The sequence below is a fragment of the Tamandua tetradactyla genome, chromosome 15 (genome assembly GCF_023851605.1).
Source record: "Tamandua tetradactyla isolate mTamTet1 chromosome 15, mTamTet1.pri, whole genome shotgun sequence".
NCBI classification, from domain to species: Eukaryota; Metazoa; Chordata; class Mammalia; order Pilosa; family Myrmecophagidae; genus Tamandua; species Tamandua tetradactyla.
In genome coordinates, this window is record NC_135341.1 from 83,629,067 (window position 1) to 83,643,802 (window position 14,736).

The 14,736-nt window shown below is 49.5% G+C and overlaps 1 protein-coding gene across 2 annotated transcripts in view; it reads right to left on the reverse strand.

Moving 5' to 3' along the window:
- Positions 1–7,239: 7,239 nt before the first annotated feature.
- NMNAT3 (nicotinamide nucleotide adenylyltransferase 3) overlaps positions 7,240–14,736 on the reverse strand; it is a 135,612-nt gene continuing 128,115 nt past the window's right edge. For both annotated transcript variants that reach the window (XM_077130259.1, XM_077130258.1), the window contains exon 5: positions 7,240–8,089. In XM_077130259.1, coding sequence (XP_076986374.1) covers positions 7,707–8,089 — 383 coding nt within the window. In that variant the 3' untranslated portion in view covers positions 7,240–7,706. The remainder of the gene's footprint in view (positions 8,090–14,736) is intronic.

Sequence of the window (14,736 nt, forward strand, 5' to 3'; positions counted from 1 at the left end):
TGTGTACGTCCGTCCATTTGCTCCGCCCTCCCCTTTGGAAGCCACTTCCACCCAAACAGGCGCAGCGGCAATGATCCCTCTGCCCAACTGGCCCTCGCCCAGGTCCCCTCTGCTCATGGTGGGGAGGACAAGCGGGAAAGGACTGACACCCAGATGCCACCATCAGCCACCCTCCCCTTCCCCTCGCAGTGGCACGCCTGCTTCACCAGCAGCATGTCCTGCTCCCACCACCCCCGCGAAGCAGGAGCAAGATGACAGACGACAGAGGCACAACCTGCTGGGTTACTCTGTGACCTTAGGGGCGCTTACTCGAGTCACTGGAAGTAAGTCCCATCATTTTCTTCCCGCCTGCCCACCTCCCCCCTACAGACACTCACTGCCGCAGTTTCGGGAAGCAACAGGTGACCCTGCCCGCCCAGCCCTGGCCACACAGACTGGGGTGGACAAGTCCATCCTAGGCCTTGAGTCTCTTTCTGAGAGTCTGGAGTTGGGATGCTGAGATGAGGGATGAAGGTGGAAGGTCGTGTAGGCACAGGGCTGAAAGTGGAGCCCAGAAGCCAGCTTGTAGGTAGAGGAGGGCAGGAGGGAGAGAGGGAGGGAGTGGGGAAGAGAAAGAAAGAGAGAGTAGGAGATGGGAGAGGAAGAGAGAGGGGGAATGAGAAGAAGGTGGGAGAGGAAGAAAAGGAGAAGGAAGTTGGTGGTGGGGTGGTGAATTCCAATTCCTTCTTTCCCTTCTTTATGAAGCCTGTCTGTATGTCCTGTCCTTGGGTCCTTCCAATTCCTGGCATCTTGATGACATGCCACCCTCCCCGCCCCTCCTTTAGGCTAGCGTGAGGAGTTTCTGTTTGTCCTAAGGAAAAAACGAAACCTTGGCTACGGTGGCCAGCAAAGCGTAGGATCAATGTTTGCCCCCAACTGCTGTGTCTCTCTTTCCTTGGCAAGCGAATTCCTGAAATTCTTTGTTACAAAGTATCTACTGAAATGCAGAGATGGGCTCTGCTTTGACTCCTATTGAAGATGAAGAAGGTGACTCCCTGGAAAGGAATAAGGAAATGAAAATTTCAGCAGCTTTATGAGATTCAGCTTTTTTTTTCCCCAATTCAATTTACTTAAGAAGAATCTAGTGTCTAAAATCTGATAACACCTATTAAAATAAAAAGTACACATAACCATTTGACCCAGCAATATCACTCCCGGGAATCTATCCTACTAAAGCAATGGTTTGTAAAGGCTGATATATAAGGATGTTTACTGCACCGTTGTTTGCAGTAGCAAAAAACTGGAAAAAAAACCCTTTAGATAAGAACTTTCTAAACTGCTCCTCTGAGCCCTGCGTGACACATATTATTAAGTGTTTGTGGGTTTTAAAAGGGACTGTGTGTGCAAACATGCTTCAGAAACACTGGTTTAAACAAAGTTAAACAAGGCTTGTTTACCACGGGCTTCTCAAGCTACCAAGATGCTTATTCGGATATTAATTTATGAACTATTTATTGAACTCCTACTATGAGCCAGGAACTGTGGTCAAGACAAAGTCCCTGCTTTCAGGCAGCAGACGCAGGCACTGCTGGGGCAGTAGTTTCAGAAGTGACAAGGGTCACGAAGGAGAAGGGCCGCAGCCAGGAGGTGGGCAGAGGCAGCTGGGCCAGGGCTCCTGCGAGGTCCCCTGAGGCAGAGAGTTGAGAAGAGCTGGGACTGAGTCCAAGGAAGACAAGAAGGAAGAAAGCAAGTCAAGCAGGGGGAACCACACATGCACACGTGCCACGGTGGGGAAGAGAAGGGTGGGGTGCGGGACGGAGAGGTGTCCGCCCTGGCTGCAGCAGAGCCGAAAAGGGCTGTTGGAGGCGGAGAGGGGAGGCCCCCAGGAGGAGCTGGTCTTCACCCCAAGATCAAGCAAAGGAAGCTTGGAGGGATTTTTAAACAGCTTTATCGAGGTGCGAGTTGTATATCGAATTCCCTCATTTTACATGCACAGTTTGATGAGTTTTAGTGCTGGTACAGTCGTGCGTCTTTCCCCGCAGCCTGGTTTTAGGGTATTCCCATTACCCCCAGAAGCTCTCTGGGGCTTGTTTGCAGTCAGTCCCTCTCCCACCCATGAGCAGCCCCTGATCAGCTTTCTGCCTCTATAGATTTGCCTTTTCTAGAAATTCCATCTAAATGGAATTACAGTATGTCGTCTTATGTGCCTGGCTTCCTCCACTTAGCGAGTTTTGGGGTTCATTCATGTCGTCGCAGGTGCTGAACGGCGCCCCATTGGATGAATATAACACATTTTCTTTTTCCTTTCATGGGTAGATGGACATCTGGATTATTTCCAGTTTGGGGCTACAATGAATAATGCCACTGTAAACATCTGCATGCAAGCCCGAGTGGACGTATGGTTTCATCTCATTTCGGGGGCAGATTCCTAAGAGTGGAATTGCTGGACTGATGTTAACCATACTGGTGAGCATGAAGTACTCCGGTTTGCATTTCCCTAATGGCTCGTGGTATTGAGCATTTTTCAGGTGCTTGTTGTTTGTATATTTTTTTTGTGAAGTCTCTCTTTTGGGGGATCAGGTTTGGGTACTGGCGTGAAGGTCTCACAGGACTCAGCAGCAGTTCTGTTTACAGCTGAGGTGGCCCATGAAAGGACACATGGCAAGGTTTGCCAGGGTGAAAGACGCATCAGGTAGAATCTGGAGAGGTCCAGGTGCAGACTTGCAAAGTCCTCCCTCCCATGTGTTCAGCAATGACATGCAGGAACGCGTGTGCATGGCTCCACCCAGGGCGCCTGCTTGAGACTCGGAACCCAGGGTTTTTACTGTGAACTGCTGATGCAGGCACCCCCTGCTGTGCCACCGGCCACCCTTACGGGATTCCAGACTCCCAGAGGAGCAGCTGTCCACCACAGATCACACCGCGCCAAGCCTAGGCAAGTGAGCACGGCAGAGCCCAGTGGCCCGGGCACACCGCAGTCTCATCAGTTAGAAAAAGGACCTATTTCAAAAGCCGATTCTCAGACGCCAGCCAAGGGCCAGTCCTCTAAGCAGGGCCTTCTAAAGGACATCGGGTCTGCCGCTGGGTTAGCCCTGCCCCGCAGGTATCTATCCAAACCTTTTGCTCCTTGCTTTTATTGGGTTCTAAGTCTTCCTATTTTTGAGTTGTAAGAGTTCTTCACATATCCTGGATTCAAGTTGTTTTTGGATACATATTTTGTGACTATTTTCTTCCAGTGTGAGACTTGTCTTTTCATTTTCTCAGCGGTGTCCCTTGAACAAGTTGGACAGGGACGTAATATGGCCAGATTTGTGTGCCCACACAGACACACACACACGCACACCTGCAACTGCTCTGGATCCCGTGCAGAGAATGGACGGCAGGGATCAGAGCAGATGTGGGGAGACCTGTCCGGAGGCTGTGGCAATGGTGGACGTGACGGTGGCTCAGACTGGGGGTGGTAGGAGGGACAGAAAGAAGCGGCTGCCCATGAGGAACGGTCAGAAATTACGACTGACAGGCCTGCCAACCCACAGGAGAAAAAACGACAGGGCTCCCCAAACTTCCTTGACTACAGAACATAGCATTAGTACTGTCGTAAATAGCAAAGTGCCAGTTAATTTGTGTGGCTGTAGTGTTCTGGTAATTTGGGAAATGTGGGGCCAGATGAGCTTTAGGGTCCTTTCTAGTTCTCAGTCTATGGTGCCATGAAGTTCCTTTTGGGGTTATTTTGGCCATTCCAATATAATCGGAGGAATGTGCCTGGGCACACTACTACACATTGTTTATTAGTCACACACACATATGCATCTGCAATGCTGCAATGCTGGTCTAAGAAAATATAATTTCATGACTGAAGCTGCACGAAGTCTGTGCATACAGACTTTGTAAAAAACGAAGGCAGAAACATCGTTATATAGGAATTCCGAGAACGGGGAGGGAAGGAAATTCCTATTCATGTACTAACCCAATTACCAAACGCACCTCACAAATCCAGAGCACTATGAGTTTACAATGGGATTTCAAATCACACTGACCTAAGATGACCCCGACAGTATTACAGATGAGAAATGCTTCCCCGGGCCGGGGCACAGCGCTCCTCTCTCATTTGGGCTACCTATGCTATCACAGAAGGACCTTTACTTGAGGCTGGAAATTCTATTTACCCAGAAGCCCAAACCACTGTTTCTCTGTTCTTGGAAAAATAAACTAAATCCCTTGGCCAACTAGATACAAAGGAAGGCCTGAGGGACTGCAAAGGAAAATGAGATTAGGTATGCAGGTCAGTTTCAATGCAATGAATAGGGATGCAGCAGAAATACATATATTTTTTCTTCTGATACTAAGAAAAGGAAGGCCACATGAATCAATGAGACAAAATGAGAATACAGAAATAAGTTATACACACATACACATGCACATGCGTTTATAAAATAGGCTTTTTTTTTCTTAGTAGGGGACAATGAGGAGGCTCAGAAATGGATGTGTCACTTGGTGGAGTCGGTCACACACAGAGACATGGGCGAGAGGAATAAGCCTCTTCTCCAGGCTGGCTGGGCAAGGGGGATGGTGGCATGCAGGGATCCTGGCTCACTCCACAATAAAAACCTTTCCTGCCTCAGGGCCTCCGTACATGCTGTTCCCTCTGCTGGGAAGCCAGTTGCCCTCACTCACCCCCAAGCCTTGTGAACTCATCCTTCGTGACACAATCCGTCGCCACTGCCTTGGGGACGGGGGGCCCCTGCCGTCTACACTGTCATCAAGCTGAATCAATTCTTTGAGGTCTAAACCTCGTTTAATTTTGAGGGCCCCTTTTCAGAAAAAGAATCAAAGTTATGAGTCTGAAATTAGATGCCCACATAATGTGGGGCTCCCAGAGCCTTGGAAAGGGCCTGGGCAAGTGATGGGCCGAAGCTTACGCTTCATCAGCTCCGCGGGGACTCTGGTGCCTCCTGCTGCGGCGCACGGAGCACGCTGTGCATTTGCCTTCCGGGCGCCCGGCATGCTGGGAACGTAAGCTCCTGGAGGGCAGAGGCCGTGTCCATTTCGCTCACCGTTGTACCTCTCATGCCCAGTCCAGCACCTGGCAGTTGTCCTCCATCCATGATTTGAACAAATGAATCCCGAAATTTGAGTAATCATCATCATCATCATCATGAAACTCCCAGCTGCGACTCCTTGAGAATTTCCCACTTGCGGGGCCCGGAATGTTGGTGCTGAGTTTATGCTGGAATCCCTGGGCTGGAAAAACAGGAGTGAAAGAGCCACTCTGGGCCCTTGTCAACAAAGGGAGGTCGAAGCTGGACTGGGGCTGTGAGTCATGGATGTGGCTGCAATTCCTACCGTCACAGCACTGTGTTCCCACAGTAAACACAACTTCACCGCCCCCAAACAACAATAAAAACAAACACTGATCCTTTATAAGAGGATACCATTCTAAGAGTGGTGCTGCCTGGTCTTCCCTGCCGGGAAACAGAGGCCCCCCTCCTCATATGCACACCCCACAGACGTACACTTAACTAGAGGGCCTCAGCCGGGGGTACATATTTTGCACCTTGGAGGACATCCGGCAATGTTTGGGGGCCTTTCTGCTTGTTGTAATGGGGTGGGGGTGGGGGGGCTACTGGGATCTGTGGAGAGAGGACACGGGCGCTGCTAAGCATTCTACAGTGCACGGGATGCCCCCTCCCCGCCCCAGCAAAGAATTATCTGGCCCCAAATGTCAATCATGCTAAGGCTGAGCAACCCTGCCTGGAAACCCACAGACTTCCCCTATCACTTTTTCTCAACCCTACAACCGTTAGGATTTGGTTTCGGTTTTCCCCCCTCTGCCTTCTACACTCACCCAGGAGAGGGGGGCAACGTGGTCCAGAGGGCCAGCAGGAAGAGAGCGTCACCAGAGTAAACGGGACGTAATTTCAATCGAAAACTGACTGTAACAGGCACTGTTCTAGGCCACTGCAGTGAAGCACCTGGGAATTTTATTACAATGCAGATTCCCAGTGGGTCAGGGGTGGGACCTGAGCGTCTGCATTTCTAATAAGCTTCCAGGTGATTTTCAAACCTTGCTGGTCAGGGACCACATTTTCGAGTAGCAAATTTCTAGGCACTTCTGGGATGCTTCAGCAAGGAAACAAAGATCCCCCGCCTTTGGGGAGCTTCCAGTCTGGCTAGAAGTGTACTGGACACAAAGAAAGGGGACAGCTGGAGTAAGAGGCATTCAGAGTCTTAGAGAATTGGAGCTGGAAGAGAGCTTACAGGAAGTCTAATCAAACCTCTCCCTTTTAAAGGGAGAGCAACGAAGTCTCGCAGCGAGGAAGGGAGCTGGTCAAAGTCACACAGTGGCCTTGGCAGCTCTGGGGCAAGGCTGCTTGATTTCAAGTCACTTGAGTTGTCAGGGCCCCCTAGGAGGGCAACTCTCCACAGGGCTCCCCAGCACTCTGCACCCAGAAACTCTGATTTCCTACTTCACTTGTGTCCTTCATGTAGTGCATGAGGACACAGGGTACTTCTGGGGGAGATACCAGATTCCTTTCGACTGACCCTTTGTTTTAGTCATGGCGAAATCTGTAGCAAGGTAAGAGTTGGAGAAGTAAATTCTGAATGCAGTAAGCCTTTTGGTCAGCAAGTGTAAAAAGGAAACCCAAGGAGAATTAGGCCAATCTAAATCTCTTGCCAATCCAGAGTGGCAGGGCAAATCCCCAAGGCACATGGGCTGCTGCTCTCGCCAGAACAGGGCCAAGAACCCAGGGTTCAAATTAGAAAACCATCTGCATTGTGTTGAGAAGCAATTGCTTCCTCCACTGCCAGGGCCTGGGCACATAAACTCTCAAATTCACGCCCGTCTGACTGAAACAGCCGCAAATTTCATGGAGTACCCAAAAAGAAGTGCAACATCTGTTTTTTCAGGCATTAATAATGTAACAAAAGAGGGAAAAAAGAGAACGTTTCATTAGTATTTTTTGATGTCAATTTATTATTTATCCCTTTGCTAGAATTCAAACAGGAAGGCAGTGATAAAACATTAAAAAACATCCTTTGGCCCTGTCCAGGCATCTGTCTTACCTCCGTTCCTTTCTAGAAAGCAGCATATCAGAAGCCCTGGCGTTTATAGAATGACAGCATTAAAAATATCTTCTGTATCAAAAATATTGAGGATCACTCCTTAGAATTTCGTTTACATTTTATGAACGGCCAGTAGGCAGGCAGGCAATGAATGGCTCCTAAAGGAAATGTCACTGTGAATCAGCAAAGTGCAGCTTCCAGGTTTTTAACTCCTTTATTACGGTTAGTCTGTTTGAAACATGGGCACTGGCAGTCTCCACGGTTTGGCAGTTTGCACCCGTCCAACCTCTTCCACCAAGACCAGGGTGCTTGCACCGGTCCCAGCTGAAGCGCCCCAGGGCCCCTGTCCTGGCTGGTGGAAGGCGGTCCGCGAGCACATTTCCTCGTGGGGTGACACAAGGGTGGGCCTCCCCACCCCCCTGCCCACCTCGCACTGTCAGGCTTGCCCAATCCTACCGCCCGCCGCCATCTCAACTTCTTTGATCAATGTCCATCCTTGCGCTGTAGACATTTTCTTCCGAAAGAAGGAATTCCCATCTGGGCCAGAAAGTGCCTTGGAAGTAAAAGTCATCGCGGAATCACAGCCAACGGGACCAGGCGGCACCGCAGCAGACCTTACCCCGCACGCCGGGGGCAGGGGCAGGGGCTCCGCGGAGGGCACCCTAGCTCGCGTCCCCTCCGCTCCTCGGGGGGCCTGTGCGCTGGCCGGGGTCGTCCCCGGCGTAGAGCTGGTGGGCGCGGATGTAGGCGACCACAGCGTCGGGGAGCAGCTCCCGGACGCAGCAGCCCTGGCGGAGCGCGCGGCGCGCGGCAGTGGCACTGCCCTCGCTGTGCAGTGGCGCCCGCGCCACGTGGATGTTGTGCCGGAAGCGCCGCAGCACCGGCGAGGCCGCGATGCAGCCCTCGGGGTCGTGCCCCGCCCGGCCCACGCACACCAGCCCGAAGCGCTCCACGATCTCCTGCACGTGCGCTGCCTGCCAGAGCCCGGGCGTCTGGAAGGTCTTGAGGACGTCGGCCCCGCACAGCAGCTTCAGCTCCGGCGCGCCTGGAACGACAGGGGTGGGGCCCGCCGGTCACCTGGGGGCGCGGGGGCTCGCTGCCCGGGGGGCGCCGCGCGGTCCCCTGGGAGATGGCAGAGGCTGCTCCTGGGAAGCATCGGGAACTCAAAGGCTCGCGCTCATGCCTTAGCAGAAGAATAAAAAGGGAACTGGAAACTACTTTGGCATAGATGTAAGGAATGATGTCACCGCTCGGTCTTTTATTTCACGTCTGCAAATGACCAAGTTATTTAAAAAATATATGTTTTTCACTGTTTTAACTGAAATCTGACTGTGGCTGTTGGAACGCAGAGCAGAGAGGTCCAGAGGCGGGGATGCTGTGCTGGGAGCCTCTCCTGAGGGACGGGAAGGTGCTCAGAGCCGTGGAACTAGCAAGGTATATGGGCCTGGAGCGAGGCACCGCCCTGCTCAAAACCCATGTCAGTCCCACACTCTGACCTCAAACCTGGTCCTTTTTATTTTTTTTTTTGAATATTTTTATTGAGAAATCTTCACACACATACGGTCCATCCACAGTATACAATCAGTGGCTCACAATATATTCATCTCCATGATCATTTTTAGAACATTGTATCACTCCAGAAAAAAGAAATAAAGAGACAAACATCCCATACCCCTCCCTCTTACTGACCACTAGTAATTCAATCTACCCATTTTTTTTTTTTACCCCGTAACCCCCCTATTATTTATTTTTCCTTATTTTTTTACTCATCTGTCTGTATCCTGGATAAAAGGAGCATCAGACACGTTTTCACAATCACACGGGTCACACTGTAAAAGCTATATAGTTATACAGTCTTCTTCAAGGAGCAAGGCTACTGGAACACAGCTCAACAGTTTCAGCTACTTCTCTCCAGCCACTCCAATACACCATGACGTAAAAAGGGACATCTATACAATGTGTAAGAATAACCTACAGGATAACATCTCAATTCTGTTTGAAATCTCTCAGCCACTGAAACTTTATTTTGTCTCATTTCCGTCTTCCCCCTTTTGGTCAAGAAGGCTCTCTCAATACCATGAATCTGGGTCCCAGTAAATCCCAGGAGTTCTGTCACACATTGCCTGGGAGATTTACACCCCTGGGAGTCATGTCCCATGTAGGGGGGGGGGGCAGTGAGTTCACCTGCTGAGTTGGCTTAGAGAGAGAGGCCACATCTGAGCACCAAAAGAGGTTTTTTGGGGGTGACTCTTAGGCATAATTATAAATAGGCTTAGCCTCTCCTTTGCAGGAATAAGTTTCAGAGTACAGAGCCCCAAGATCGAGGGCTCAGCCTATTGAATTGGTTGTCCCCATTGCTTGCAAGAATATCAGAATTTCCCAGATGGGGAAGTTTAATATTTCCTCCTTTCTCTTCAGTCCCCCAAGAAAATACTGCAAATACTTTTTTTATTCTTTGCCCAAATTACTCTGGGATATATCATGTCATCACACTAACCTGTAAAAACCAACAAAATTCTCACGCCCTATTCAGGATTCCATGTAATTCTGATATTCAAATAAACTGACCATGCAAGTTGAATTAGATAACGCATTACCCAAAATTTAAATTCTGCACCAAATAAACATCTCCTCCTTTGGTCTCATACAGAAGTTGAAATTTAACAATATGAGCCATGTCACTCTTTGCCCTGCATTCTGATTTACCTTAGTCCTATCCAGATCAGCTTCATTCATATCTCTAGTTGAAGTCTGATCACTTTTTCAACTTTTTAAACAGTTGCTGTATGGGGTTCTGCTGATTTTCATAGATTCAGGCTCTCACTCTGAGTCTCATGTGTCACATAAATACTCAAAGTTCCAGGGAACAACCAGGTTATACACAAGTAGTTCAGTATCTCAGAATTTAGATAGAGCAGTTACCACTCCAGAATACACGTGGCTGCTGTAAGAGCTTTCATTCTAGGACCCTTTACAATAGGCGCCAGCCTGATAACCCATACCCTCAACTTCAATTCCCTGAGTTTGTATGTTATACTTAGTCCATATGAGTGAGGTATGATAATATTTCTTTGTTTCTGACATTTCATCCAATATACAGTCCTTAAGGTTTATATACCTAGTTGCATGCCTCACAACTTCATTCCTTCTTGCAGCTGCTCAGTAGTCCGTTTCTGTGTACACCCCAGTCCTCCCTTCCATTCCTCAGTGGATGTACCCCCAAAACCTGGTAAGATTATACTTCTAAAGTAAATTAATTTACTTATACAGTAAAATCTTTTCAGAAAGTTTAAAGGATTTTATAATTATACTGTTAATTATAAAGGACTTTTGGGTAACCCTAGTTAATAGCCCTTCATTTCAGTTTTCAATAAAATAAAGTGCAGGAACAACTTATCGGTGTGAATAATCCTGTGGCATTTGTTCAAACAGGATGGTGACTGTGATGATAAAACGATGCCTAACATTTACGGGGCACCTTTGCTGGGTATGTTATGCATGTGGTCTCACTTGACCCTCAGAACTGCTGTATGGGGTAGGGATCATTGTTGTGACCATTTTCCAGAGGGGAAACTGAGGCACGAAGAGGCAGCGACTTGCCCGAGGCCCCGCCCGGAGGAGGCGCCTGCAGAGGGCAGCTGTAACCACCGGGCTCTGCTGCCGCCTGCTGGCCGTGGCGTGCACTCGCATCCTAGCCAGGGGCCTTCCTTGCGGGCACTGTGCAGGAACCCCCGGGAAAAGGAGGTCCACACTAGAAGCAGGAGGCAGGGCTCTGGTGCTCCTGGAAGCTGCTGCCAGCGTCAGTCCCAGGAAGGCCGGTGGAAGGCCTCAGTAAGTGGTCATCTTACGCCCTTTTAACATGCGGCCTTCGAGGGCATCTGGGTGTGAGCGAGAAATGGCTGTACAAAGGAGCCCTGGACTGGCTGCGGGATGGAAAGCATGAGGCTGTATACGCCATGGAGATGTCTGCGCTCCGGCTTGTTGCAGCCAAGACCCTGCCTTCTCGGGGCTCCGTTTTCCCATCCATGGCAGGACGAGCACCCGATGACTTCACTCATCTTGGAGTGGCCACTGGCATCACTAGATCAGCACAAAGTTGATTCGACGGTGCTGAATGCACACTTTATTCAGACATTCATTCACTCGTGCACGTGTGCATGCTTAGTGCTCAGCATCCAGGACTCCGAGCCAGGGACCCTACATGCAACTTTGGCCTACGCATTCAAAAGTTCGTGCACCCTCAACTTGCAAATGGGGATATTAATATCCTTACCTTATAGAGATATTTTAAAATTAAATGAGCTCATAAATATTAAGTACTTAGAACTGTGCTAGACAGTGTAAAGGCAGCATGTGTTAACTGCCCTTCATTCATTTATCCATCTACCCATTTCCATCTGCTAGGGTTCTGCTCTAGAAAAACAGAATCAACAGGTGATATCCATAAATACAAAATGTATGAAAGTGTCTCACGCAACGGTGGGGATGTCAGAGTCCAGGGTCCTTAGGGCAGGCTGCGAGCTGGCAGCTCCCATGAAGGTCCTCGACAAACTCTCGGGAGAGGCTGGCTGGCCGAAGCAGGAAGAGTGACCGTCTCAGAATGAATCCTTCTTAAAAGCCTTCTGGTGATTAGATTAAGTATCACTCATTGCAGAAGACACTCCCTTTAGCTGACTGCAGATGCAATCAGCTGTGGATGCAGCCAACGTGCTCATGATTTAAGTCCATGAAATGTCGTCACAGCAATAGGTGGGCCAGAGCTTGCTTGACCAGACAACTGGGCACCACCAACTGGCCAAGCTGATGCATGACCCTGACCATCACACTATTCACCCCCCAATCTGTTCCTCTAAACACCCAGTCAACACTGACGGAGCCCTGGGCTTTGAAAAGTTGACCAAGAAGAAATTTACAGAGACGGTGAAGGAAGTGCGACTGGAACTTTTTCGATTGTTTGATTGCCCTAAATCTGTGACATCAGAGAGCATCAACTTGGGGTCCATGGGCACTGGGTTCCCTGGGAAAGTTAGTTAGCTCAGCCTCTGATTCCTCAGCTGTGACATGGGGCTAATATAACCCACTCTGGAAGCTATGGAAAGTGCAGGATGCAGAGACGGCAACGTCAAGTGCTTGCCTGGTGCAGCGGCTAGAACAGCCACAAGGGTGGTAACAGTCAGAGCAACCCACAGACACTCCCACGAGTGGGAGCGCTTGGTCTAAACACGAGAGGACAGTAGAAATGAAGCCACACACTGGTTCCGAAGGCGGCATCCAAATGAGACACGCGAGGCCACCTTGGAATATTCGGTGTCAAATGGAAACAGACAAAGTGCCTCTAGGGTTGTAGAGAAGGGAGTCCCTGCAAGCTTGCTGAGCTGGGCGTGGCACATCAGCCAGAGTTGGGTTGTCAAAGGACACCAGGTTTTGTCCACCACAAAGGATCACACCCAAGCGGCCCAGAGCTCAGCAACCGCATGACTGAGTCCAAAGAAACTGCAAATCTCAGGAGTGATGGGCCAGGCAGGGCTCCGGCAGCCAGAAAATGCTGAGTTCATCATGTAATTCACAACCCTGGGGTGTGACAGCACACGATGAAATACACAGCACACAGAGGGTCCTTTCCAGATACGGCACTAGGAACTTACATGCCACCTCATCAGAGGTCAAACCTATGCTGAGAGCCCTGCCTTTCTTTTTCTAACTACTCTTTCTTTTCTTCTCCTGATTACAAACGTGAAATCTGTGTCCATGATGGAACATATGGAAAATATGTAAGTATTTAAAGTAGGAAATAACAACCATCGGTAATTCTACTTTCTGGAAAAAGAATCATCAATATTTTGGTGTATTTCATTAGTCTTTTCTATCTAATTGGCTATGCAAACAGATGTGAAAGAATATTCATATGTTTATAGATATATAAATACAAAACATACTTGAGATTATTTACACAGCATTTTGTGACCTGTTTTTTTTCACACTTATCTCATAAGCATTTCTCAGTTTCATGAAAACCTTTTGTGTGGACCCTTCACCCTGTGTATATAGTATAATCTACGTAAACATTCCCTTATACGTAAACATTGAGGCTGCTTTTATTTTCTGCCATTGTAAAAATTAATGTAATAAAGATTTTTCTGTACAAATATCTGTCCCAATTTCTAATTATTTCCTTAGCCAGATTCCTTGAAGAGGAATCTATTGAGCAAACAGCATGGACATTTTTGAAAGCCTCTGATATATATTTTTGATAACTTAAAAAGCCTACTTTTCATTGGTGTAAACTTCCTTTTTCACCAGTAGCTTTAGAAGGGAACAAGATGAGTATATTTGGGGCCTGAAAGAGAGGGGATACAGGGCAAACAGCCAACATTATAGGGGTAGGGTGAGAAGCGCTACGAAAAGAATATGGGTGCATCTGGGGGAGGGGAGGGCCCAGTTTGATGAAGGTAGCTGCGGGGGGTGGGGGGAAGGGTCCCCAGGGAACAAGAGCTGTTGATGGGTCTCATAGGATAGACAGTGTTCAAAGGGGGAGGGAAGAAGGGAAAGGGGTGGAGGGGCAGGCCCGATAAGGAGCTAAGATAGGGATTCTGGGATTCTGGAAGCATCTGCAGAGAGTTGAAGCATGAGAGGCTGGCATCCTCAGCTAGGCAGGCCCTCTGGCATCCGCCTGGCTGCCTCTGCCCCTCATTGGGGGCTCCAGGCCTCCCCAGTGCCGGGGAGCGTCCCACACTTAGGCTGCTTTTGTGCCTAACTCAGACTGTCCCCTAAACCCTGACCACAGATAATCTACTCATCTGACGCATCTCGGGCAGGCGCCTCCTCCTCCAGGAAGCCTTCCTAATCCACACCTGGCCTCACCACCATTCTCAGGCCTGACTCCCAGCTCAGGTAGGGGGGGGGATGGCTGTCTTTTTTCTCAGCCTGGGCCGGGAGCCTGGCCAGGAGACTGCCTGCAGGACCCTGTCGGAGAGACTGCTGAGCCAGAAAGAAGGTGGAGGTTGAGGATGGGACCTGGGTCACAGTCACGGCTGGGGCTGGAGGAAGAGGCAGGCAGAGAGCAGAGGAGTGCAACGAACGCCATGTGAGTGATGATATGCGTGATGCAGTCTTTCTTTCTTAGCTTCCTACTCTAGTGCACAGCTCCCCAAACAGACAGTAAAGCACATCCACGAGGTACCTATTAAAAACCCAGCATCTGGGCCTCAAGCCCCTTCAGGGGTCTGGGCAGTTGCAGGAATTAGTGTTTGTAACAAGCTCTGCAGGCGATTCTGCTCGCGGTGGTCCTTCGCCCAGCATTTGGGGGCCACTGCTCCAGGGATTGCTATGAAACCTTGGCCTTTAGGGTCTGGGGATTTTTGAATCCTTTTAGAAGAGTGTTGTTCAATCTCTGCTCTGGGAAGAGTCGTCCCAAGAAATATTAATATGCGTTCAAAAAAAGTTCCACAATCAAAAAGTTGTAAAAATCCTGCAAGCCGTTTCCCATTCCTGTAGCCCCACCCTGCACATGAGCTAGTTGTGCACGTTGGAACAAGGGCTCTGAGCAGTCCTGCTGTAGGGAATCCACTTAGGTTTGTGTAACCTTGGGGTGCCCAAACCCTTGTGATCTGGAAGTACCGCCCGCCAAGCAGGGCTGGGAGAGCCTGCAGCAGCAGACCTGGCGCAAGGAGGGCCTGCTGGTGCACTGGCCCG